The following is a 26654-nucleotide window of genomic DNA, read 5'->3' as shown; positions in this document are numbered from 1 at the left end:
CTCTGGCAAGTCCATCCCTCGTGAGTGTGGGATAATGCCCCCAGGGTATGCAGAGGAGATATCACTGAGTTCAGGTCCCCTGCTCTGCTGATGGTGTACTATGTGACCCTGGGCAAGTCCCTTGTTCTCTCAAGGCCTAAATTTCCCCCAGCTACAAGTAGAGAAGGAGCTTCCACAAATGGACCACAAGCTTTTCAAGAACCTCTTTCATCATGGACTGCACTCTTCCTACCCCACATCCTCAGTGGAGAGGAGCGCACAAAGAAATGTTCTCTGTGTTCCAGGATTTCCATAAGAGCAGTGATGCCTAGATATCAACCATTCTCTCTGCTTTAAACAGAGGGGATCACTGATGCTCACCTTCTAGGCCAGCAAGTTACCTCCTGACCTTGAACTTGCAAAGGGGTCCCGTTTTCATTTGCCATTACAACCTGAGCATTTTTCTTTGTTAGTAAACTCTTTGTAACTAGCATTGTAATAGTGTTATAATATGACATATTATCCCATTATATGAACCCCCATAATTCATTTAGCCATTTCCCCACTGTGGCACATTTATTTTGTTTTCAATGCTGCACTGTTTTCAAAATGCACTGATGAATACTCTAATCCCTAAAGTTTTCTCCACATTTCAGAATTTTTTTCTTAGAACAGTTTCCAGAAGTCGAATTGCTTGGTAAGAGGATTGACTGACTATAAAATCACTATTACAAATGAAAAATGGTCCTCAACATAGAAAGCAAAAAAGAAAAAAAGTAACATCACCTTCCTGTCACTCAAATATAACTCCTGTTAGCCTTTGATGTAGTTCCTGCCATCTTTTCTTTCTGAGCTTATAGTGGTAAGTGCAGCAGTAGTTAACATTTAAGAAGTGCTTACTATGTGACTTTACACGAATTATCTCATTTCATTTTCACTTTTATCTCATACAAGCCCTGTATTACCATTTTACAGAGGAGAAAACAAAGGCTTAGAAAATGTAAATAACTTTCTCTAAGGTCACTGAGCTACTATGTAATGGAGTTAGAATTTGAGCTCAGGTTAACCTGATTCTCAGAGTCCAAAATCTTACCAATTGCTCTCCTTACTCTGCTCTCCCCGGACTACACTAGATTGTCTTTCAGAAAGGAAACATTCATTGCTGTGACTAGTGCCTTGATCTACAGACATATCCATGCAGTTCTCAAATATTCTTATCTGAAGTATTGCTACTCATGAAAGTGATTAAGGACAGACAGAGAGAGCCTCACAGCCACACTCATCTGAAACCTGCTCAGGGTAATTTGGCCAGCATATGGAGGAGCAGGCTTCAAACCCAGGACTGTCCAGCTTTAATGTCTATGCTCTTCCAGGGAACAAACAGTTTAAGCAAGCTATCTGCTTTTGAGAATGTATGAGTAAATTAAGGAGGAGAGACTGGTTTAGGGAACAAGGATGAGGCAAGAGTTAAATATAGCAATTCATCACGGTTTTATTAAGAACCTTCTACACACCAAGCTCCATGGTAGTGTTGCTGGGATGGAGTGATTGATAAGAGATGTTCTCTAACCTCAAGAAATGTATAATCCAGCAGGAGGAAGAAGATAAGCTTACAGGTTTATATCAATTTATAATGCAGGATAATATTGTGAGTATTAAATGAGCTAATGCACAGGTTTTGGTACATAATAGTAACTCAAAAATGCTGTATTGTTGTTTTTATTGTACTGTATTATTATTTTATACTATGTCCTATGTGAATGGAATGGACTAATAGTTTCACAGTCCATAGGATGCTGGAATGGGCAGCAGTGGTCAGGGATGACCTCTTCTCTTCCTTGGGTCTGGAATTAGGCAGATCTGAGTTCAAATCCATGCTCTGTTCCCTCCCAAGTGTAGGAGGCATTTGTCCATGTTCTTTGGGGAATGCTCAGCATCTAACACTGTTACTAGATGGGGGGTTGGGTGGGGTGAGTTTGCTCCTCATCATTACAAGATGAGGCCGTGATTGTGCCCTACCTCCCTGCATGGAAGCCAGCCAGATTCCACCTCTTTGTTCCCCGGCAGCCATGGCAGCAATAGGAAATCCGGGCTCAGGCACCAGCCACTCCTGCCCAGGACGTAAACTTGGGACTGGGTGATGTGAGGCAGCAGGGAGTGCTGTGCAGCAGTGCTACTGTGGAACAGAGGCAGAGTATTCTGACTCTTCAGAGCTGCTCAGTTAATTGTTCTGGTTTTCAAGTCTGGCTACCAGTTTTTACGTGATTCTGTAAGCCCCTTCGTATAAATTCCCTTTTTGCTTAAGTGGCTAGAGTCAGTCCTTGTTAACTTTAGCTGAAGGCATCCCTAATCAGATGGCCCTATGAAATAATTCATAGAAAATTCTGGCAGGCCCCTATATTGTCCATTTCCCAATGGCTGCTCAACAAACAGAGGGAATCATTGGTCTGGCTGCTGTGCTCACAGAGCTTTTCCAGCCCTCACTGAGCATCTAAATATTTAGAAAGGTATATTACCCTTGCCAACAGGACGTAATCATAAAACAACTGTATCCTTAGACGTACTTACTTATGTGCCTCTCCTCTGCCCCCAAATAGGAATGTCCTCAGCACTGTCTTGGGCAGGTCACCAGCTTGCTCTAGGACACCTCTATGACCTAAAACTCACTACCTTTCCAGTTAGCTTATCTCATTCTTGAATCTTCCATTAGAAAATTCTTTTTTCCTTTTTAGCTGAATGTGTCTCCCAGTCACTTCCTCCATCCTTCTCAGTCTTGCCCCATGGAGTTGCACAGAACAACAGGGTTATACTGTGGGAACCAGCGGCTTTGGGACTTGCAGTTATGTTTAAGTTCTGGCTGTGTTCCTTACCAGCTGTGTGATCTTTTTTAAATTTCTTTTTTTGAAATGCACCTCTAGGCTTCTGTTTTATCATAGGTATAAAGAGGATAACCACTCTGACTTTCTGGATTGCATACATGAACATACATGTCTGTAAGTGCACCAGCAGAATTATCAGAAAAACATAAACATTGAACAAATGATAGCCAGTGATGACAGTGAAGTGGTGATAATGGTAGCACTGCTGCAATTGTCTAAACTTAAATATCAGCTCCTCCAGGAAGTAGAGGAGGATGTTCACTCCCTGCACATGAGGGGTAGGTGCTTTTCCTCTGCTCCCATAGCATCTGTTGCTCCCCCAGCAAAGTGGCTACAGCACAAGATGTGGCAATTATTGAGTCCGCTTCTCCATTGGACCATGAATTCCTCAAGAGCTAGGACGCTATCTTATTCATGTTGGTATTCTTGTGCCTGTCAAAGAGCCTGGATCATGGCAGATGTCAAAGAAGTAGTTGTTGAACAAACATTTCATTCTTCCTAAGCATTTTCCTGTCTCATATGACATAGTTCTCACAACCATTCAGTCACATGATAAACCTCAATTTTCTATTGGGAGTGTTGAGGGCCAGAAAAGGTAAGCCATTCTTTTGAGGCTACATAACATGTACTCTAAAGAGCCCAGACTGGAACTCAGGTGTCCTATCCCTGGACCTCATAATCTCCCCACTTGGCTATGCTGCTTCCAGGAAACCTCTTTGATTCAAAAAAGAACTTCAAAACTGAAGGAAAAGTGTTAGAGGTCAGAGATCCTGAAAGGTTAACTCCTAGATCCAGCCTGCCAATAAAAATAGAATGTAACTGGTGATTCAAAGGCATCTTCAATCCTCAGGGAATCTAGAGCTTTTTAGAAGCTAAAGCATTTGTGATATTCTTCAGTGAGTAGTACCTGCATGGGCACCTTTTGAGCTGATTTTAAACGAATGCTTCTAATGACACTCAATCTATCCATAGGTTAAGTATTTACTGAACAAAACATCTTAGTAAAGATGCAGGATCCCTGGTTAGGAGCCTGGGGTACAGGTTCCACCTCCAATGTCTATGTCATCTTGGAAAAGTCACCTCCCCTCCCTAGGCTCTATGCACTTATTTGTAAAATGAAATGCTATACTTTACTCACAGAGATCTCTTTCAACTCTCTCAGTATATGATTCTAAAGCATCAATAACTGGGCTTTTTACTCCCAGAGTAAGGGACTTTGGAGGAAGCATATATTTCCAATTAAGTTAAAATTCAAAGAAAACAAAATATTCTAAGAAAAGTGTTGATAGAATTTTAAAATGAAACACCAACTAATCAAGGATGATCAATATCTTAACATTAATTGCAAGCATTGCTCAACATTTGAGATGTGTGGGACACAAATGGGAGTTTGCCAAGAGTCAGGGCATGAGAGAGCATTCCAGGCAAAGAGTATAGCATGTGCAAAGTTAGGGAAGCAAGAATGGTGAGCAATTATGCATATTTTTAACAGGCTGCTAGTATGTTCTGCTTGTGTCCCTAATTGACTATACGCACAAGAGGCCAAGGCTGGTACACGCTCTTTCTCTTTACTGGTTTCAGGACCAAAAAGCAGCTGCCTAAAGACAGAGGAATGCATAAGATGGCCTCCAGATGCCAAGCTCTCACTCCTATGATTGCCAGTTTAGAGTCACTGAATGCAAAATCCTGGGTCCCTGCCCTGTGTCTCTGTCTCCTTGGTGTTCTTGTATTCTGTTATTTGTTTTTAAGATGAAATTTTTGCATGAGCTCAAAATCAAGACCTACGTTCTGACAAGAATGGGGCTATTTATGGTACCAGTGCGAAATAATCTTTCACATTAGGACCATTCTAGAAAATGCAAATACATGGAGGCCAAATTTACATATGACTGCATAATACATAATGTCTTTATTTTGAGTTGGAGATACTCTTAAGTATCTTTTCTTTCTTCCTCTAATCTGTGAATTCCATGAGGGCAGGGATAATGTCTGAGTTATCTTTCCCACCCCCACTCCAACACTGTCTACTATAAACCCAGGTGCAGAGAAGATTCAATACATTTATTGGATGAATGAATGAGTGAACAGATTAACAAAAGCATGGATGAACACCTTGCAGGTTTGCAAACATGGGTTAGATAGTTACTTTCAGATATATTTTGAAAAGTAAGCACCTACTAAATACTAGACTCATCCACAATAATCAAATGAGATAGGTATTATTAATCCACATTTGATAAATAAGGAAATAAAATCCAAGAAAGATTTGATCTTGAGAGGGTCACTTGACAACTAGTAAGATATAGACCTGGAATTTGAACCCAGGTCTTGTTGATGACAGGATGGTTCACAGTCACCTTTGAGGTCCCCCAGCCATCTGTGAGTCTGTGTGATTTATAAAAGAGACACTAAGCTACTCATTTGTCTGATCTTCTTATCCTGTTCTCTTTCTCATTTGCCCAATGGCAGAGATATAATGGTTCCAGAGAATGTTATTCAAATGGCAAATAAATAGCTCCATCTCATGAAGGACATCATGCCTTATCCCTGTTCGCAGTATGGCAGCTAGAATGAGAGCAATAATTTCAATTCCCCTCCTTATGATTTCCTTTTCATCTCCTCTGAAGAAAGGTAGAGAAAAAGGCAGCTTGGCGGCTCCTGATCAATCTTGCCCTGAGCACGGCAAGGCTGCTCTAAGGAGTTTTTCAGCATTACCAATGAGCTGGATTGGATTAGGTATATTTGCACCAAAAGCAAAATAAATATTGCTTTATTTAATGCCACTAAAAGGTTGGGATTCAATTGCCCCTGGCCTGAGGCACCTTCCAGCTCTATTGATTGGCCCGTGTCAGAATGCCAGATAATCTGTCATCAACAGCCCCTGAAAAATGCTTAGCATGTGGGTTGGGCTCTGCTGTTGTGTAGATGGAGGATGGCAGGCAGTGCCCTTTGTCCCAAACACAAGGGATAATCATAACACATCCACTTTCCATCACCACCACCAAGATATTTAAAGCATTCTCCTCACATCCCTTCTTAGATCATCATGACGAGGAGATGTCTGTGACCAGGACTGTGAATACTGAGAGGAGGGTGGATAAGAACATAGGCTTCAAAGGCAGAAGGCTTGGGTTTGAGTCCCAGTTCTGCCGTCTAGTAGCTTTGTGACCTAGGACAAATTCATCTGTTTGCTTAAAGACCTGAAAGTGCCGAGAGGGCAGCAACTGACTCTATTTCATTTGTCACTGGGTCTTCAGTGCTAGCACAGTGTCTCGTACACAGCTGACTCTCAGTTGAACTGTATAAATAGAGGCTCAGAAGTGGTGATTTGACCATGGTCCAGCAAGGACAAGTGACAGAGGCAGAGCTTGAATCCAGTCTGCCCAACTCTAAAGCCTATGTTCTTAGCCACCATTATACTTTGTCTTTGCAGTCCTAGGAGTCAGGTAAGAGCCTAATAGAGGGACTATCCCTCATGTGCAGTGAGAGGTAGATGCAACATCTATAGTTTTTAAATGGTAAATCTAAGTTTCAAATGAGAGACTAACATAAAATGTACCTTTATGCAAATTGACGAAAGGTGCTGCCCCCTACCACCCAGGGTAATAAGTTGCAATCAGGTGCTGTTTCTGGGTGGATAAAGTACAGAATAATGCCACTTGGTTTGGCCAGACTTTGGATTGAGAGCAGAGTCATAGCCCATAGGCCCCATTGACCCCTTGACCACTGAACATTTGTACAGTGCACAAACTGCACATCCATATGGAGCAGCCTTGGATGTGTCCAAGGTTTATAGCAAAGCCAAGATGAGCACTTAGTTTTTCTTCTTCCAAGGTTCATTCAGCAAGGTCTTTACCCTATAATGGTGGCCTTTTTGGCAAGGTGGCATGATTGGGGTCAGGGGTGTTCAGATCACATCTGGAAAAGGGATTATCTGCAACCCTAAGAAATTCTTCCTAGTGGGTAAGGAGAGACTTTAGAGTGGCTTCTCCCTTCCCATACAGAGCATATACTCCAGGGATTCATCTTGTCTCCTGCTTGGCAGCAACAAAGACTGGGTTCAGGTGGATTTCCAGCATTGCAACTTAAATCTAATTCTTAGAGTCAGTGACCAACTGGAAGGACCTGAGATTTCATAAAACCCAATCCCCACATTTCAAAGATGGGGAATCTGAGGCCAAGAGGGCAGAAAGGGTCTGCCAAGATCACACGGCTATTCAGGGGTAGAATGGGAAGTCCATTCCAGAACCAAAGGATTATTTTTCTCTCTATAAGAACAATGATAAGGAGTTTACTCCTTTTTGAAAGGTCTGAGGGAGGACACTTTCTGAAGGAATACACTGGCCCTTGAGGCTAAAAATTCACCATTTCAGTTTCTTAAGTGAAAAAGGACAGAGGAAACAAAAAAGGGGGCATAAAAGTCTTTTATGTCTTCACAAGACCTGGGTGCTAGCAAGGCTCTCACCTACCTGCACCAAGCCTGAGAATGGCTCTGAGTCAAGTGTGGGCTCTGGAGCCACACGGCCTGGATAAAACCCTGGCTTGGCCAACACATTGTATCTTTGTGGCTGAACCTCTCTGTGCCTTAGCTCTAACTGAAAGTGGGAATTTTGTCTACCTTAGAGGGTTGTTTTGAGGGCTAAATGAAATCATATAGGTAAAATGCCCAGGACACCATCTAGATTGAGATAAGTGCTACACATGTTAACTGTTCTTGTGGTTTGCTCTTGGTATGATGTTCAGGATCCTTCACAATCTGGTCCCCAGTTATTCCTACACTTCTTACACTATGATGTCAATCTGTACCCCATGCAAGGGTAGCACATGATAGGGCCTGTGAGCCAATAACAAAAAGGTGCCCCCTCTGTGGGTTGATGCATTTCCGCCAAGTCTCAAGTCTTTTCAAGCCTGTGCTGCACTCCACCCTCCACCTGCCCTCTTAGCTAGCTCCTTTGTGTGGTGCCCAGATTGCAGCCTGGACCACATGCAACAACCACACCAGAGTACCTGGCATTCCTCAAGGATCTCCACTCACTCACTCAGGGCTCAAGCAGCAAGACTCAAAGGGCTCAGGGTCAAATCTCTGGGTGTCATTCCTGGAACTCCTACTATTAAAGGCAGTACTTGGGCAAATGACTTAACCTCTCTTTGAGTGTCAGTTTCCTTATCTGCAATATGAGGGTAATACAAGACTTATCTTGTAGGTTCATGAGGTTGTCGGGAGGAACTCCCCATTGTTTTCAATGCCAATGGTAACTTTCAGTCCTCAGGAATGAAAAGAATGGGTCTTCTTCTCCATTCCCTTGTTTTCTCTTCCCAAGGAAGGAGATGGAACTTATCTGAATGGTCAGCTCCAGAAAAGAAGCAGAGCTGGTTTGGGCCTAGCCCCTCCTAGCATGTGTTTTTGGGATCTGGAATTCTGAAGGGTCTATTCTGGTCTTCTCTCTGCCACATGGTGTGCTTTCTAGGAAGCTTCTTGCCTCCTTTTCTCCTTGTGTCTGATGGGAAAGTTGAATTTTGAAGTGAAGTAAAGGAGGCAAGTTTGGCCACAGATATAGACGATGCCTTCCAGGTCCTGCTTTTATCAATAATACAGCTAATATTTTGACTCCTATTTTTTGATCCCTGTATCTCTTTCTAAATTGTAGGAATAGGATGAGAGTAGGAGCAGGAGTATGATTAATTATCACTCCAAATCTCTAGTGGAAGTACTACATATAAAACACTTAGAATAGTGTCTGGCAGCTATATGCTTTCAATTAATATTTTGTATTATTATATTACTGTGTTGTTATTTATTATAATTATTCCTTTGGTTTGGAACATGCTGCCATTCTCTTCCCCTGGCCAACTCCCACTCACCCTTCAAGATTCATCTCACACAGCCCTTCCTTCAGACATTTTCTCTGACTTGCCCTATCCCAACCCTTTGCCTGGGTTAAGAGGTGCCTCCTCAGTGACTTCACAACCTGGGAATCCCTGGGCTTCCCTCCATCAGCACAGTTATCTCTTCTCTGGACTGTGAACTCCTTAAGGGCAGCACAGGGGCCAAGCCCACCTCATATTCCCCAGTGTATGGTACAAAGTATGTGCTTGGGGATGGGTTAGTGGGTTGGGAGGGCAGGAGAGGGAAAAAAGAAGACAGGGAAGAAACAGTTAAAAGGCTTCTCAAGTGGAAGCAGAGTGCCAGCAAAAGCACAGATGTGAACAAGAGCAGGCTGGTTTAAGACAATGGAAAGAGCCCAGGAAGGCAAGAGGAACAGATGGGAGTGGATGCAGGAAGGGGCAAGGTGGACAGTAGGAGAGGAAGCTGAAAAGAAAGTTTGAGGCCATTGTGCGGGCACTGAATACCAGGCTAAAGAGCTCTGGTTCTTTCTGAGGGTCAATGGGGAGCCGCCGAAGGATTTCTACATAAAGAACTGGCACTATTCAAGGAGTGGTTTAGGAACTAGGACCAGAAATGATGAAGTTCTTGATTCTATCAGATTGTTTTGCTCCTCCAGACTCCCTAGCCACTAATTTTGGGTTACTGTCTCCTCAGAGGCCTGTCTTCACTGTAGAATCAATTATTAAGATCAACTTGCTATCAACTCTAACTTTGAACTGCTATTCAGCTGCTTGCAGGGACAGAGATGAGGAGCTGCCTCCACAGACATCTAGCCATCTGGCCTTTTCCGTGGAACCTGGCTGGGAAGCTCATTTGAATAATTGGTTTTGGCGGTGTGCACTTGTGGGTTAGACACCTGATTACACTGCCAGCCCCAGTGTCCTTTCAGCCTCCACAGAAACATCACTCAGGTTACATAAAGCAGGAGAGAGTCTCTGGGAGGTAAGGGTCTGTCTGGCCCCTGCTGTCACTCTGGCTTTATCTGAACTGTGTGGCTCACTCACTGTGTGACCTTGAGCAAGTTACTTAGCCTCTCTGTGGCTTGGTTTCCTTTTTGCTTCAAGAAGGAGAGTGATTCCTGCCCTGCCTACACCACAGGCTTCTTGTAAGGATCTAAGGGAAGATGGGGGAGTTGTAGCTTAGCAGAAAAGCAAGTGGAAAAATTTAAAGATTTAGGCTGAGGAGAGCTCAATGTCAGACAGCAATGTGTGCATGTGGGCTGTATCAGAAGAAGAGTGGTCCCCAGAATGAGGCTTCTGAGACCCCATTCTATTCCTTCTCCATGAATTAATTAGTTCTATGAACTTGAAGGGGGTACCTAATCTACCTGTGTCTCAGTTTCCTCATCTGTAAAATGAGAATAATGATGCATTTGTTCTAAGGATGAAATGAAACAACAAATGCAAAATGCCTAAAATAGTGCCAGGTTCGGAAAGCTCAATAGATGTTAGCTGTCATCATCACTATTATCATTATAATGATGTCCTTCAGTCCTTGACACCCTGCCTCAAAGACAGACAATGACAAACATCTGGAACACGTTCAGAGGACAGCAGGAAGGACAGAGAGGGGAATGGATTTCAGATTACGTATGAAAAGTTGGAAGGCTTTGGGGATGTTTGGCCTGGAGCAGTAGTAGGATTGAGTGGGGAGTGGAGAAGGGTGGGAACACATGATCTTCAAATGGCTGAAGGCTACCATGTGAAAGATGGGCTGGCCTTGAATAATCCTTCAGAGGGCAGAGGCAGAACTTACATGCTGGCAGCTTCAGCCTGAAAACAAAGTGCTCTCTAACAGTCAGAGGTGGCATCAGCACGGCATGATGCCTTGGAAGGGAGGGAACAGCCTGTGCCTAGAGGTGGGCAAGCAGAGGGGGCATGGCCTGGATAGGGCACTGGGCTTAATGTTTCTCATGATGCTGTGATAAGGCACCCAGCAGGGAAATGTGACTGGGGCACGGACGGAGGCTCAGAGTGAGGAGGGGCTGGCAGATCTCTCAACAGGGCAATACTTGCTGTGGATCTTTGTTTTCTGTTTCTATGTTGATGAAAAAATAGGCAGTTTTTATGCTATTACAGAACAAATAGAACATTGATATGTATTTATATTTTATATGGCTGATTTTAGGTTCTGTTCTAATTGTGGATAGTTTGAAATGTTTCTTCCTCTAGATTTTGAGGTGGAAGAGGTAGGTAGACCAGTTATAATGTGTGTGTGTGTGTGTGTGTGTGTGTGTGTGTGTGTGTGTGTGCCGTGTGTGCTGGAAATACCTTCCCTGGTGGTTTACCCTCTGCTATGGTTAATGATGTTTTGTTCTGTAAATCTCTATCTCCCTTTTATGTCTGGTGAACTCATATATCATCCATCCATCAAAAACCCTCCTTCATCACTATCAGTCAGAAGGAAGTACTCTCTGCTTCAAGATACAGTGTATCAAGAGGTTAAAACTGGAGCAGCCTAGGCTCAGCAACTAGGGCAAGTTCCGTGGTACTTATGTGCTTCAACCTCCCCCTCTACTTGAAGTAGGAGCATCACACTACCTCCATCATAGGGCTGCTGTGAGTATTAAATGAAACGATACACATAATGTGCAGTGAGGAGCCACTTACATATTAGCTCCTCTTGTATCTCTCGGCATCTACTGCATCACACCCATATTTCTAGTGGAAACGCTGGGCTTCTTATTGGCAAGAACTGCCTCTGATTTCCTTCTGCTTCCCCAAGGCCCAGCACAGGGCCTGACACCCAGCAGGCCCTCAACAAACCTTAGTTAAATTGGATTTACTGCACTGGAGCATCCTTTGCTACATAAGGATTGCCAAGGCCAAGATCCATAATGATGGAGAGAGTCTGCAGATCGTACAGCCTCCATTTCCACCATGGGGTCTGCAGTTCTGTGCTATAACGCAGAATCATTTCTGTACCACCCATAGAGGCCTGTTCCTCCCCACCCCACCTCCACACTCCCAAGAAATACTGAGATTTTCCGAAGATGAGAAATTTCACAGCATCCTGCTATCTTTTGGGTAACTGCGTATTTTATGATGACTAATAGGCAATTACTATGGTAATATTGCAATTCAGCATGTGTGAGGTTTGGGAAATGAGAAATTATGGGTAACTACTTTGGACTCATTTCTATGGTAACAAAAAGTAATTGTCATTAAATACTAGTTATTCTGAGGCTGTACCTGGTAATTATAGATTTTTATGCCCAGAAACATAAATAAAACCAATAAATTTATTCAAAGGTCTATGACTGTTTACTTATACGTGGCTCTATGGAATACACAATGACAAGCACCTAATTAAGAAATGCAAACCCAACACAGGGTTTCATACTGTTGTAAGGAGATGGAAAGTCTGTTTTTCAAATGCAGGCAACCTGTGCATTACCCATGGTCAGAAAGCGCAGCGGGGTATAGGTGGAGGTGGGGGCTCTCTCCTCTGCAAAAGGAGTGATGAGGAAGTAGCTGGAAGAGAGAGTGTGCAAATGCTGCAGTATGTATTGTGGGCATGCTTTCTGTAAGACATTGAGAATTACCAACCGATTCTATACTGGTTCAGCCCATCATCCCCCAACTCCAGTTGCCTTCCAAGTAGGAGTCGCTTGCAGCTTCTTGGCTCTGTAACACCCGAAGTTACAATATTCATCCCTCAAGACTCCTAGGTCCCAGATCCTTCCAGAGCTCTCTGAAAATATTCCCATTGTAATGTCAGTAACCATGCCACTGTTTTTTATAACACGGTGGCAAAATACACATAACATAAAACTTAACATCGTAACCATTTTTAAGTGTAGGGTTCAATGGCATTAAATACATTCATAATGTGCTACCATCACCACCATCCATCTCCAAAATTCTTTTTAACTTGTAAAATCGAAACCCTATGCCCATTAAATAGTAACTCTCCATTCTCTCCATCCTCCCAGCCCCTGGTAACCACCATTCTGCTTTCTGTCTGTATGAATTTGACCACTTGAAGAATGTCATATAAGTGGAATCATACAGTCTTTGTCTTTGGATGAGTGGCTTATTACATTAGCATAATGTCCTCAAGTTTCATTCATGCTGTAGCCATCCCATTCTTGATAGAGCCTCTCCCCCTGCTTCTACTAAATGATGGAAGGTGCCTTTCATCCCACTTCCCTCTTTCTAGAGAGTAGGAGGGAAACAGGCTAGGGGAGAGAAGTGTCTTGTCCAAGGACAAATAAGAACGCTCAGGAGAGTAGTGAAAATTAGAGCCTCAGTTCTCCACTTCTGCCTATAGCTTATAGAGTAAAGGCAATGTGTGGGAGTGTGGAGAGTCCCTGGATGCACCCTATGACCTTGAACATGGCTCTTCACCTTCTCAGCCTGTTTCCCCATGGCTTAAATGGATACAGTAAAAACTGGCTTTCCTTTCTTGGTTGCTGTTGTATGACGAAATATGGTTTTGTAAGTGCCTTTAAAAGTATCACGCTCCATGCAATAACTAAGCATGGCTGAGAATCCAGTTTGTTAAATTATAACAGCAGCTCATCAGGTTAAAGCATAGCAGTATTCCTGTCACAACAACATACACTTAAAACAACTGGGCCAGGAGGCCATGCAGATGAAGGTAAAGGGTTGGGGGCTGACTGCATCTGGCCCTAGTTACTCTACATGGGGCACTGTAGCTTTGTGCCGTCACACAATCACTAAACAGTATTGTTTAGTTCATTTGTTCATTCTGGAAACATATACGTGAACTTCAGGTCAGTGACTAGAAAAATAAAATATATTTCAAGAGCCCATTTGCCAGGTACTGGGGATACAGAGAACAAGGTAAACAAAGTCCTGACTTCATGGAGTTTACAGTCTAAGGTGAAGACAATCATTAAACAAATAGTCACATAAATAAACACATAATTACAAATTAGGGCAAGAGCCATAAAGGGAGAGTATAGGGTGCTATGAAAGAGTATAATGGGAGACCCACTGTATATTGCAAGCCCTGGAAAAGCCTTTCTGTGAAGTGGTGTTAAACCTAAGACCTGAAATGAAAAGAAGGCCAATGTAATTGGAGTGCAGTAAGTAAGACAGAGTGTATAGTTGCTCTGTGCTTTTACTGTATAAGGTAACTGTTATCCATTGTTATATCATCCAACATAATTGTTAAAGATAGGTACCATAGCGTATACTATAGTTGCTCTATATTGTTGCTATAAACTTTAGTATAGGCTCCATATACTCTTACTGTAAACCATAGTCTGGTATCATATACAGTAGTCTAGTTAGAAAATGGTGCTGTTCTTTAACATAAAGAGCTTGATCTATCACGGTATAGTGGCCATCCATTGCTGTTAAATTCTAGAGTGTACCTTCTCTAGTTCACTATAAATGCCGTAGAATAGGTACTTGTATTATTAAATCTAAACTTAGCTGATGAAATCTGGGAAATCTCCCTGACCAGCCTTCCTAGATTGGATTATATGCTTCTTTAATGTGGAGGAGTGAGGAGGATAAAGAGAAGGAGGAATAAATGTTTATTTATAACTTACAGTGTGCTTAGCACTGTGCTTTAGATGTATTATCTCACAAAAGCCTCATAACTCTATAGCATCTCCATTTACAGATGAGAAAAATGAAGCTTAATGAGGCCATGTAATTTACCCAGGGTCATACAGCAGGTAGGTGGCAGAGCAGAATTTAAATCTGACCTGACACCCAAGTCCATTTTCTCAACCACTGACCTTTACTCCTTCCAAGCTCCTGCCTTCCCATCTCACACTGCAGGGAACTGGCCTGTTGAACCATCTCTCCAGCCAGCAGAGTGAGGTGCCTCAGGGCAGGCCTGTCTTTGGTTCTCCTCCCAGGGTCTGGCAGGCCTGGTGCTGGCTACAGGGGGAGTGTGGGACTGCAGAGAGGAGCAGGGCTAGGTCAGGCACACCTGCATCCCTGCCCGCTCCTCACAGGCCACAGACCTCAGGGGGATGACTTAACTTCTCTGAGGCTTGAGAGTCTGCACCTCCAGAGGGAGATGTTGAGAAAATGAAAGCAAACGAGCATGAGAGAGAGGCAAAGACCTGGCCACCTGTCTTCCAACATGTTTCCAGCAATTTGATCAGTTCCTGGGAAGTCTGGCTCTCTTTACTGCACTAGAATTCCGAGAACCAACCAACCTTCCTTCCTTCCTTCCTTCCTTCTTCCCTCCCTCCCTCCCTTCTTTGCCTCCTTCCCTCTCTCCCTCCCCACTCGCCACCTTTTCTCCTGTACTCAAGCTAGATTGAGTAGATTGTTATTATTTGAATTTAGAAAAACTTTAACAAAGTTCCTCCATCACAGAATTATGAGGATTAAATGAGATTAGTGTGTGAGTGCTTCACAGGCCATTGGATTGGCAAGCAGAATTCTTGGAGTGGCATTTCCCAAAATGTGTTTTAGAAACCCTAACACTGGTTACAGGGAGGATGTGGACCTCTCTCACTTATCTTTGGGAAACACTGAGTACTACTTCCCCTCTTAGATTCCCTATGTTTATAAGCATATTCAAAATTCTGAAAAGTCATATTATAAAAGAACACATTTAACTTTGCTTAGCTCTGTGTTTCCTAAACTTATCTGAACTCTGAATTTTTCCCTCCATAATGCCTTGGCAAGTCTTGCCAAACCATAGAAGTATTGCTCTAGAGAGTAGTGTGGCTGGTCTAGGGGACCTCTAAGGCACCTTGAAGTTCTCAATTATGAGTCTTTATTTTTTTTTTATATTTTCTCTAAAGCTTTAAGTAGTGAATTCTTATGATTAATCGGCTCTTTGTTGTACAGTTTTAGCAATAGCATTAATGTTTGTGGTTAGAGTTGCTCTCCAACTCTCATAATGAGAATCACATATTCTCACTAGGAGAATGTTGGGGGTTGAAGCTTCAGTGTGAAACCATTTCTGAGGGGTGGAAATCTTTTATCATGGAGTCCCCAAATCACAAAATCTGGGGCTTGAACACATGTAGAAGGCATCTAGCCCTCATCACCATCTCAGTGTCCATCTAAAGCCCTGAGAGGGGAGGCATTTTGGCCAAGGTCACTGACCTCCTTCAAGCTAGTCCTTCCTGAGACAGCAGATGATGACATAAATAAATGTGTGGAGAGAAGTATTGACCTCTCTCTGACCACTGCTCTTGTAATTAAACAGAAACATTAACATAAATCAAATGGTCTTTCTACCACTATTATCGCTAACAGTACACTCTGTCCATGGAAGGTGGAAAAGCATCGCTCTCAGGCCTGCAACAAGCCACAAAACTTGCGAATGCTAATGAACCATCACTTCAGCCAATTAAGAGTGGAAGCAAAACTGTCTTTAATGAAGGCTTCAGGCACCTCATGGGCTCTCTCTAATTCACACCCAGGAGTACCCCTCTGGACCCAGTTGCCATGCTCTTGGAAAGCAGTAAACCAACTCTGTGTAAAACAAGCCTGACTGGCTGTCAGGAGATCTGGTTCTGGTCTGAGTTAGGCCACGGACTAAGTAAGTACTGTTTCATCTCTGGGACTCAGTTTCTTCATCAGTAAAGTCATCCTTCTCATTCTTTCATATTCTTCAAACACTTTTTAGGCATCTACTATGTGCTGATCCCTGCTGCTAGGCATGAGGGACACAAGGGCCATTAAGGTTCAGTCTCCGCCCTCCAGTAGCTTTAAGGACAGTGGAGGACATGCAGTGGAACGAGAGTTGTTCGATAACCAGGCCTGCTTGCTACAGTGGCTCATGCCTAGCTACTTGGAAGGCTGCAGTGGGAGGGTCACTTGAATCCAGGAGGTCGAGGCTGCAGTGAGCCATGATTGCACAACTGCACTCCAACTTGGGCGATGGAGCACAACCCTGTCTCAAACAAATAAACAAATACACAAACAAATAAATAACCAGGCCTGTGAGAACTCAGAGAAGAGAGTGGCCAATTCTGTTTGGGGTTTAAGGGGATGTTTTCCAGAATAAGGAACATGAACTGAGTTGCAAAGAATTAATGGGATGAAGAAGGGATGAGGGGTTTCTGGTGAGCAGGCAGCCTGTATAAAAGTAAGGTATCAGGAACCAATAGGACATGTCTGGGGAAATGGGCTTTACTCAGTGCAGCTGCAGCACCTGTTCTAGGAGGAGAGGAGAAGAGGTGAGGCAAGATGGTGGACACACAGGCAGCAGGGCAGACAATGCCTTGCATGCAAAGCTGGGGGGTCTGAATGTCATCTTGAAAGTCTTGGGCCTAAAGAGCTCGAAAACTGTATAATTTGGATGGTGAAGTTAGTCAATGATTTATGGGCTGTGTGACTTTGGGCAAGTCAGTTACCTTAATGTGAAATAAGGGCAATAACACTATCTATCTCAAATGAGCCATTGTTCTTTTGGCAGATAATCTTCTGGGCAGTGGAATTTTAGGCTGTAAATTATGGTGCTAAGCCAGGAGAAAGGGAGTTCACGATTTGAGTGCATGAGTGAGTGTGGGGCTGGCTTGTATGCCAACACTGAAGAGAAATGCTGTTCAGATGTCCTGGGATTCTATTCTCCTTCATTGATATTCTCCAAGAAGAAACACAACAAAAGAGTCATCATTATAACTACCACACGATATTCTGCAAAGCACATTCCTTCCCACCATTTCTTTTGAAGCTCTCACAACTGCCCTTTCAGGTAAGTAATTATTGTCTCCATTATGCAAGAGGAACTGAGCATCAGAGAGGGAAAAGTGGATCCCCCAAGGTTATACAAAAAGTAGATGCCAAAACTGATAACAGGTCTCCTGATTCCTGGCCCAGTGAGCTCTCCAGAAAACCCAGCAAGTGACCTTAGGTGGCTGTGCACGAAACAGCCAAAGCTAATTAACCACATTCTCAAGAGCCAGGGAGAAACTTTCTCTAATGAACTCATGGGCAGCCTCAAAATTCTTCCTTAAAAAATATACCCCATATTTTTTCTTGCTTCCGTACCACCATCCTATGACTACCTGCTTCCAAGCATTCTCCCCAGTTGCTTACCTGTAATTGCCCAGGTAGACTCCATCAGGATTGAGCATTGGTGCGATCTTGAAGACCAGGTATTCTCGGAGGACACGGGCAATAGGGTGCTGGCTTACGAGGAAGTCAATGATCCCTAGGGAAAGAGAAGAGTCCGGTTTAACAACAAAGCATTTCAAGAAGAAGGAAACACGTTTTTCTCAGCTTGGAAAACAAGAGGAGCTCAATAGGTGATTTTGGCCTGTGCTGTTATTGGCCACTGTGGGTGTGTGGTTATAGACTACGTGTTATCTGTATAAAATATATTTACAAATACATTTGTATTTCCAAGAGACAGTTGACGACGTAACATTGAAGCCCATGGGCAGTAGGGAGAGAGCATTTCCTGCTGTAGAGAACTGGGAGGGCTTCCGAGAATGATGACATTTGAGCTGTGCTTTGAGAGCCCACCGAGTTTCGTCAGACAGAGATGGGGAGAGGTGGGCCAGCACTACACAGTGAACTAAGAGATGCTTTCTAATAGGCACACTTAGTTAAACATTGACATCAGATGTGATAATCACAGGGTCGAGGTCCTTAGGGATTTAAACGCTCATTTAGCTGATAGGCACATCAAGAAGCAGAGAGGAAAAGCATTTCAGCCAAAGTCACATGAGCAGAAGGAGGTTTCTTTCATGTATCCCAAATGTGCTTGTTTCCCCATTTTGAAGATCCTCTGTTCCAGGATTCCAGGGATGACTGCCCTCCCGGCTTCTCACTGGCACTAAAATCACCCTACCTTCCAGTCACCAAATTTAGAAATTTGTCTCCATGACATTTTTCCTACTGCCAGGCAGTCCCCATGTCCCCTTCTTGAATGGAGCAAATCTTCCCCTCTTCTCCATCCCACTGCCTGTCGTCTAACCCAGGCTACCATCACACCTGGCCTGGATAACAGCCACCACCTCTGAAATGAGCCCTCATTGCAGCAGCCAGAAGGATCTTCTGAAAGTGTGAATCTGATCCTGTCACTCCCTCCTTGATATCCTTCTGGTTACAGCCTGCATCTACCCATAGAAGAGGGGTGAGAAAACAAATAACTCTCTTATCTCCCCCACGTTTCTACTCTTTCATCAGATACCTGAAAAAGAAAATGGGCAAAATGGCACTCTAGCATTCCATGAAATTACTATAATGCCAGAAAATGATAGGAGAATGACAAACCCTCCCACAATGCAGACGTGGGGCCCCATTCCTGCTGGAGAGAGCAAGAAAGGCATCAAGAAGGAAGCCTTTGAGCTAAGCCCTGTCAGAAAGGTAGGTTTTGACAGATGGCAGGAGGAAGGCAGCAGGGCAACTAAGAACAAGTGCCCAGTGCAGGCACTCAGCTCTTGGAATGATAACTCACTCCAGAGCACATTCCAGAGCTTCTGTGACCGGTGAGGGACATCTCAGACTTTTCATTAGGCCAAGGTTGAGAATCCATAGGCAGCCGAAAGCCAGTTGGACATCATTTACTTCTCGGCTAACGCGGCAGTGGACCAGATGCCCTAATTTATTTGTTGGTCCTCATATTAAAGCTGCAGTTTGCCAGTAAACAGGCAGGGTAATGATGCCAGGCGCCCTTGTTAGGGGCTAATAATTGCTTAATCTGTCCACTAATTGACCCCGGCTCCCGGGGTGGCCCTCCATCAAGGAGCCAGCCCGCGCTCAGGGCCTGGCCACACTGCCTCAGAGAATGGCTTCTGGAAATGGAGTAGCTTATTGTGATCCATCCTCCTTCACAGATGAACAGATTAATTGGGCTGCCAATTAGGCAGCTAATAAAAGAATGAGAGAAAACAAAGGCAGACCAGAGGCTGCAGCTGCCCAGAGCTCCCTCTCCTAGGGTGGGTGTGGGGCAAGGAGAAGGGAGGTTTTAGACTCATCTGTTGGCTTGAGGTCAGATACAATTCAAAATCATTCCCATTCATCAGGAAATAAGGAGATCTTTCTTTTCTTTTACTTTTTTATTTATTATTATTATTTTTGTGTGTGTGTGGTGGGAGAGGAGTATGAGGAAGACTGTGAGGGCATGTAAGAGTGGAGAGAAAATGCCATCCTTGACCAAGGGCCAAAAGCACTGGATGGACCAAGAAAGCAGAAGGACCAGGGGAGCAGAAAGTCTCGGGACCTGAGTTCAAATCTTAACTGAGTGTTAGCTAGAGAAGTTACTGACTAGCTTTCCCTGACTAGTTTTCTCTTCTTGATATAGGGATAATAATACCTAATCTGGAAGACTGTTGTGTACCTGTGTTAGAGATCCTGTGTTAGCTGCCTAACACAGTACCTGAAAATTGTGGCATGCTTCCATAAACTCACTTAGATCAAAGGTTGAAAGGCAATGGGTAGTTAAAAACAGGATTAGTTTTAGAAGTAGGAGTCCTAGTCTGCGAAGTTGACTAACAATGAAATTTGGAGACAAGGATACTGAATGGCAGAAGCCAACAAATCAAAACAGAGCCTGGGTTCTAGTTTTGGCTCAGTTACTGGGTGACCTGTAGAAAGCCTCTGGGTCTATGCCTATTTTTAAAATTAGGAGAAAGAACTAAATAATTCTCAAGGATACATCCCACACTGACATCATACGATTCCATCTATTTTATTCCTCTCCACCAAAAGTAGAAGCATCATCTGTCAGGTGAGGAGAATAATCTCCCTCCTGCTGGAAGACGCCATCAACCTCCTTGAGATCAGCCTTTGTCCCTTCTGTAAACAAGTTTGCCAGGTCCTCTTCTTCAAGCTGATTTAATCAGGAAGCTGGGGAAAAGGCAGGATGACAGGAAGGTTGGAAGCCAGAGAGGCCAGAAGAGATGGAAAAGTGGTAGAGGATTTGATATTAAAGCTGGAAGTTAGCGATCACTACCCTGTCCCAACTTCCCACAGACCAGGATGAACCTCTCTAGCCAAACCTCAACTGAGGCTGATATTTATTGTTAATTTTTTCTCCTAGAGTGTTTGGTTTAGGGCTGGGCACATAGTAGGTGCTTACAAATGCCTATTGATGGATTGCTCCAGGAATTCATACAACTTTGACTGTGTGGGATTAGTTGAACTGATCATCACTCATTTCATTCTACAAACATTCATTGGCACACCAAATTCTGGGCATTTCAAGATGCCTAAGATGGTCCTGCCTCAGAGGGGTGCACAGTAAGGAAGCAACTCCCCACTGACTGGTAAAGGCTCTGATGGGAACAGCACATAGCTGTGGGGACCCAGCAGGGGCCTGGGGCCCCAGAAGAGGCCTGGAAAGGGGACTTAAAAAATGAGTAGAGTGGAGCCAGATGAAAGAGGTGCCAGGATGCAGCCATAAAAAGAATAAAATCATGTCCTTTTCAGCGACATGGATGCAGCTGGAGGCCATTATCCTAAGTGAATTAACACAGAAACAGAAAACCAAATACTGCATGTTCTCACTTATAAGTGGGAGCTACACGTGGGGTGCACATGGACACCAAGGGAACCATAAACCCGGGATTCATAAAGAGGGGCAGGAGGGAAGAGGCAAGGGCTGAAAAGCTACCTATCAGGTACTATGTTCACTGCTTGGGTGATGGGATCATTAGAAATCCAAACTTCAGCATCACACTATTTACCCACGTAACAAGCCTGCTAATGTATCCCCTGAATCTAAAATTTAAAAATAAAATAAAAAGAAAGGGATGCCAGGGGAAAGTATCCAGGCCGGGGTAAGAAAAGAGATGGTCTGTCGGTAACGAAAAGCTTTTCAATTCCAGGGCCTTAGCTTCATGGTCAAAAGCACAGACTCTGAAACTGGATCATCTGAGTTTGACGCCTCTCTCTGCCATTCATTTGCTGTGTGGCCTTAACGTCCCAGTTCCCCAGATTCCTCATCAATTACAAAGGGGAGAATAAGAATTACTTCTGGGTTCTTGTGAGGATTTACATGAGATGATATAAGCAAAGTGGTACACAGTAAATGTATACATGCATTGTTTTCATCATTGCTCTTTGTTGGCTTGCTGTAGGCATGGGAATGGAGAGATGAACAAGGATTTGCTCTTCCAGCTGAAAAAACCTGAAGGGGACTATAGAGCTATTGCCAGGTTTTCAGCCTGGGTCAGATATGGGCTTTGGAGAGCTCCATCTGGCTGCAGCGTGGAATGCTGCTTAGAGGCAAGGAATACTGCAGGGCAGGGCCTCCTGAAGGCAGGACAGAGGTGGAGGTGGGGTGCAGGCATAGCAGAGAGAGCTGGCAGAGGTAAAGCAGCTTTCTGTCAGGAACCAGGGTGGAACATGGTAGTGACCTGCAGGGGCTCTGCAGCAGCCAAGGCCCAGAGAGTCATGAGGTGCAGTGGGTGGAAAGCAAACAGTGTGGATAGATGGTGCCACCAATGATATGATGATTTGCCTGCTACCCTGAGAGCATCAGAACTCTTTGCTGAAAGCACCCAATCTTGAGGAACATAAATGAGTTTAAGTTTCTGGCCCCTGGCAGGAAGGGGCCTCAAAATAGAAACTGAATTCAGTTATAGAAAAAGAAGAAAGTTACATTTCCTGCACTTCTCTTTCGGGATTGAGGCTTACTTCAACTTAGACTGTGGTTTAAGTCTGTCTTCCCTCCAGGCCATGAGCTCCAAGACAGCAGAAACAGGTCTCCTTTCTTTGCCACTGTATTTTTAGTGCCCAGCTCAGTGCTTGGCACAGAGAAAGTACTCAAGACCTATGTATGAAGTGAGTGAATAAAGATCGACCCATGACTAACTACTGTACATTCATTAGCCGGACTGACTTGTAATTCTATTGGCTCCGTTTCACAGACTGGGAAAGAAAGTCAGGGTGTGGCATCACTCGCTGAGTGCCTCACAGGAACCTAGTTGGGATTCAGACCCAGTTCTGCCGGCTTCAGAGCAGTGCTCTGTCCATGAAGACAAGATGCAAAGAGCAAGGAGTCTATTTGCATGTGATTTGTGGAATAATTTGCATATGCCTGCATGATTTTCTCTCTAGAGAATTCTGTGCAAAATTTATTGTTTCTGTTATCTGTTCAGAGGCAGCATACTGTAGTGGGAAGAGCCAAGGTTTGAAGCAAGACAGTTTGAGGTCTCTGCTTGGCCCAGTGTGTGATTTGCACAACAGCAGCCACTCTAGGCCCTCCCTTGACCTGGCACAGGACCCCTGTCTGCCCTCAGCTGAGTCCAAGGGCCTCGAATTATGGACTCACAGGGAGTCTGCCCCTGATGACCCTAAAGTTCACAGAGTATAAGTCCTCACCCTCCTGCTCCCAACTCTGCCCATTTCACAGATGAAGAGACAGAAGCCTAGAAAAGTGAAAGGCCCCGTCACAAACCCTTAGTGGATCTAGCACCACACCTATAGTGGGAAGCTGTTTGGGATATTGAGGAGAAGAGGAAGAACAGGTGAAGAAGAGAGGTGGGAGGAAAGCAGAATGGAGGAGGAGCAAAGGTCATTACCTCATTTACAGGAAGTACGAAGCTGTGCTTGGTCCCCGTGTCTGGAGATATTGGTAGTTATGAGAGCATGGTGTGTGCGTGCGTGTGTGTGTGTGTGTGTGTGTGTGTTGTGTGCACAATCCTCCTTCCTCCTCTTACTCCCACAAAATAACCCTGAGGAGTGAACTTCCTGGGAGAGGGCCAGCTCTTTGTCTCCATAGTCTAGGCCCTGATGGGCACCTTGGCATGTAGCAGCAGGGCTCAGGCTGGGAGGCAGGCGATCTGGATCTAGTCCCCACTCCACCACCAACTTACCAGGTGACATCCAGTGAATCCCTGGACTGTTCTGAAAATAAGAGCTGAGAGCTGCCTAGTGACCTGGTGGAATTTCTGTGGAAGAGCGAAGGTGAAGAGGGGTGTGTGGGTACTGGTCAGGCACCTATCTGTGCCTGGTGCTGACCCACCATTGACCTACACGATCTCATGAAACTCTCTCAAGCAGCCCCTTGAGAAAGACATTGCTGTCCCCATTTTGCAGGTCAGGAAATAGGGGCTATGAGAGGCAAGGACTTAGAAAAGTCCCCTAGCTAGATAGAATTGGTAGGCTCAAACTCAGGCCCATCAAACTCCAAAGCCACAGCTGTGCCCACTTCCCCTGCTGCCCTCCAGAGCGTGGCGTGGCTCCCCACAGTAGCATTTCATAAGTGCTGGTTTCATTAATTCAACGATAAAGGGTCTGGAGAGGACAAAGTACTCTGCAGATGGAAATTTTCAATGAAAGTTGGCCCCAAAGTCCCAGGAAGAGTCAGTGAAAGAGCATACACTTGACCAGGAGTCAGAAACAAGGTCAACAAGGTCTAGGTCTGGTTCAGGCCAAGCTCCTGGCTTGCAAGGTGACCCTCCAGGTGAGCAGAGCTCAGCTAGTGGCACTCTCAGGAAGGTGACGAGGAAGAGCTGAGGCCCACAGTCTGGGAGGCCCACACCTGGGTTTGGTTCAGAGAAGGATTAGAGGAACCACGTACAAAGTGCCTCACGGAGGCCCTGGCACCGGCCACGCGCTCCATTAGTGCTAGCTCCTCCCCTACTACTGGAACTTATTTAGTGCTTTCTCTATTCCAGACACCATCCTAAATGCTCGATGGATATGAACTGTGTCAGTCTTCACAACAACCCTGTGAGGCAGGATTTCTATTATTATTTCCCTTTTGAGATAAAAGAACTGAGGCATGGCCGGGCGCGGTGGCTCAAGCCTGTAATCCCAGCACTTTGGGAGGCCGAGACGGGCGGATCACTAGGTCAGGAGATCGAGACCATCCTGGCGAACACGGTGAAACCCCGTCTCTACTAAAAAATACAAAAAACTAGCCGGGCGAGGCGGCGGGCGCCTGTAGTCCCAGCTACTCGGAAGGCTGAGGCAGGAGAATGGCGTAAACCCGGGGGGCGGAGCTTGCAGTGAGCCGAGATCCGGCCACTGCACTCCAGCCCGGGCGACAGAGCCAGACTCCGTCTCAAAAAAAAAAAAAAAAAAAAAAAAAAAAAAAAAAAGAACTGAGGCATAAGGAGATTTTCTGGTTTTCCCAAGGTTACACTGTAGTAAGGGGAGGAGCTGCGATTCATGCTTAGCAGTGTAGCAGCTTGAGGGATGGCGCTCTCACATGACTGGCCACAGGGCACACAGGAGCTCCTCTGACCTCTCCCATGGTCACTGGAGGACAGGATAGTTTGGCCTCACAGAGGTCATGAGCAGCGTTTGGGGTAGCAGAGTAAGCATCCCACCAACAAGCAGAGTCTTGAGGAATCCGAGCCCTGCCACCCTTACTGCCACCCCTTCTAGAGCTATGTGGCGACAGGACTTCACTCTACTCCCAGTAGCACATGCATCAGCAGCTCGGCGGCAAGAATCGTGGTCCCAGCCAGATTGTCACAACTGGCCTCACATGCCTTTTCCCTGCTCAAGGTCACTAAGCCAGTTAATGTGGAAGAGTTAACAGAACTGAAGGTATCTCAGCATCTGTCCACACCTTGGACCTGCCTGCTATCCCCAGAAGAAGGTGGGCTGATGGGGGCTGAGGGATGATGGACAAGTTTAGGGCTATGACTGAGGAAGAAACCCCCAGCTGTGCCCTGTGGGGCTGTGATCGGGCTGTCTACATGTAGCTGAGACACCCTCAGGAAAGACCATGCCTCAGTCCTGCATTAGTAAAGTGGGGTAATGATGCCTCTTACATTGCCTCAAGGAAGTATGAATTGTGTGTCTCATGGGGCAGATACAGAGGCAGGGAAAGATGAGAAACAGGACTGGGGAGATGGACTCCAGAACCACACTTATGGTGAATTAGTCATGTGACTTTGGGTAAGCCATTGTACTTCCCTGAGGCTCCATATCCCGATCTGTAAAATGCACATCAATTGTTGTGGGGTGGTCAGAACTCTGAGTTTTTTCAGGTACAAGACTTCACCTTCTAGTAGTTCCCATCCCTGAGTGGGACAAGAGAGCATGTACACCCTTGGGAGTTAGCTAGACCTAGGTTAAAAGCCCCACTCCACTATTTAATGACTGTGTAACCTTGAGGCTGCTCTTTGTGAGTTCAACACAGCATTTGTTCCTCACAACAGCCCCATAAGATGAACAAGATAACCTCATTTGACAGATGTGGAAAATGACAGTTGGAGACCAGTCCTAGACCTTATACAGCTTGTGGTTTAAAGGGGGAAAAACAAATATAAGTCAAGTATACGATAATAAATCAGGGCAATAGAGATGACCATTATCAATAAAGATGATGGCCGTCTTTAGATCCACAATGCAGGCACAACGCAGGTGGCAAGAGGGAGTGGACCAGGGGAGCCCACAGTGGGGGCACTTAAAATGAACCCTGTGAGATGGACGGGGCTTGCCAGGTGGCAAGGAGCAGGTGTAGGGCCTGCTAGGCAGAGGGAGCAGCAGGTGTAAAGGTGCACTGGTCAAGAGAAGACTGCTCACTCAAGGTTTCAGCTGTGTGGAGCTGAGTGTATGAGGCTGAGGCCAGAGAACCAGGTGAGAGCCAGATGTCAGAGGGCTGGGAATATCATGCGAGGGAGTTGGAGTTTATTTTGAGAAGCCAGCAGGCAGGCATTGAAAGACTCTGTCAAGGAATAGACATTTATTGAAAACCTACAGAACGCCATTGAGTGTATTAACTCAGCACCACCCAAAGATTCCCTTTTAGTAAACAGGGTCATCAGAGAGCACCTGAGATCCATTCAATTCCTCCGTGCCTCAGTCCTTATCTGTGAAATGGGATGGCGACCCTGCTCTCTGTCTACTGCCCACAGGAGAGGTGAGCACGGGGTCTGGGCTCCTAGAGATGAACATATTGATGGTAAGTCTACTGTCTTTTTACAAACAAGGACAAAGCAGTTACATCCAATCAGCTGGGGGAAGAGATCTGCTGCCAAGTTTAGTAACTGACAGATGGCTGCAAGTAAAGGGGTTGGTAAACCCAGGAGGGACCTCAAGGGTTAC

The 26654-nt window shown here is 44.8% G+C and overlaps 1 protein-coding gene across 21 annotated transcripts in view; it reads right to left on the bottom strand.

The window, feature by feature from the left end:
• Positions 1-26654, bottom strand: part of LOC105495012 (BEN domain-containing protein 5) — a 1475945-nt gene that overhangs the window by 154765 nt on the left and 1294526 nt on the right. For all 21 annotated transcript variants that reach the window (XM_011764134.3, XM_011764137.3, XM_011764138.3 and 18 more), the window contains one exon: positions 17736-17850. In XM_011764134.3, the coding sequence (XP_011762436.2) occupies positions 17736-17850 (115 nt within the window). The remainder of the gene's footprint in view (positions 1-17735; positions 17851-26654) is intronic.

The sequence above is a fragment of the Macaca nemestrina genome, chromosome 1 (assembly GCF_043159975.1).
Source record: "Macaca nemestrina isolate mMacNem1 chromosome 1, mMacNem.hap1, whole genome shotgun sequence".
Lineage (NCBI taxonomy): Eukaryota > Metazoa > Chordata > Mammalia > Primates > Cercopithecidae > Macaca > Macaca nemestrina.
This window is presented reverse-complemented; position numbering and strand designations above follow the sequence as displayed.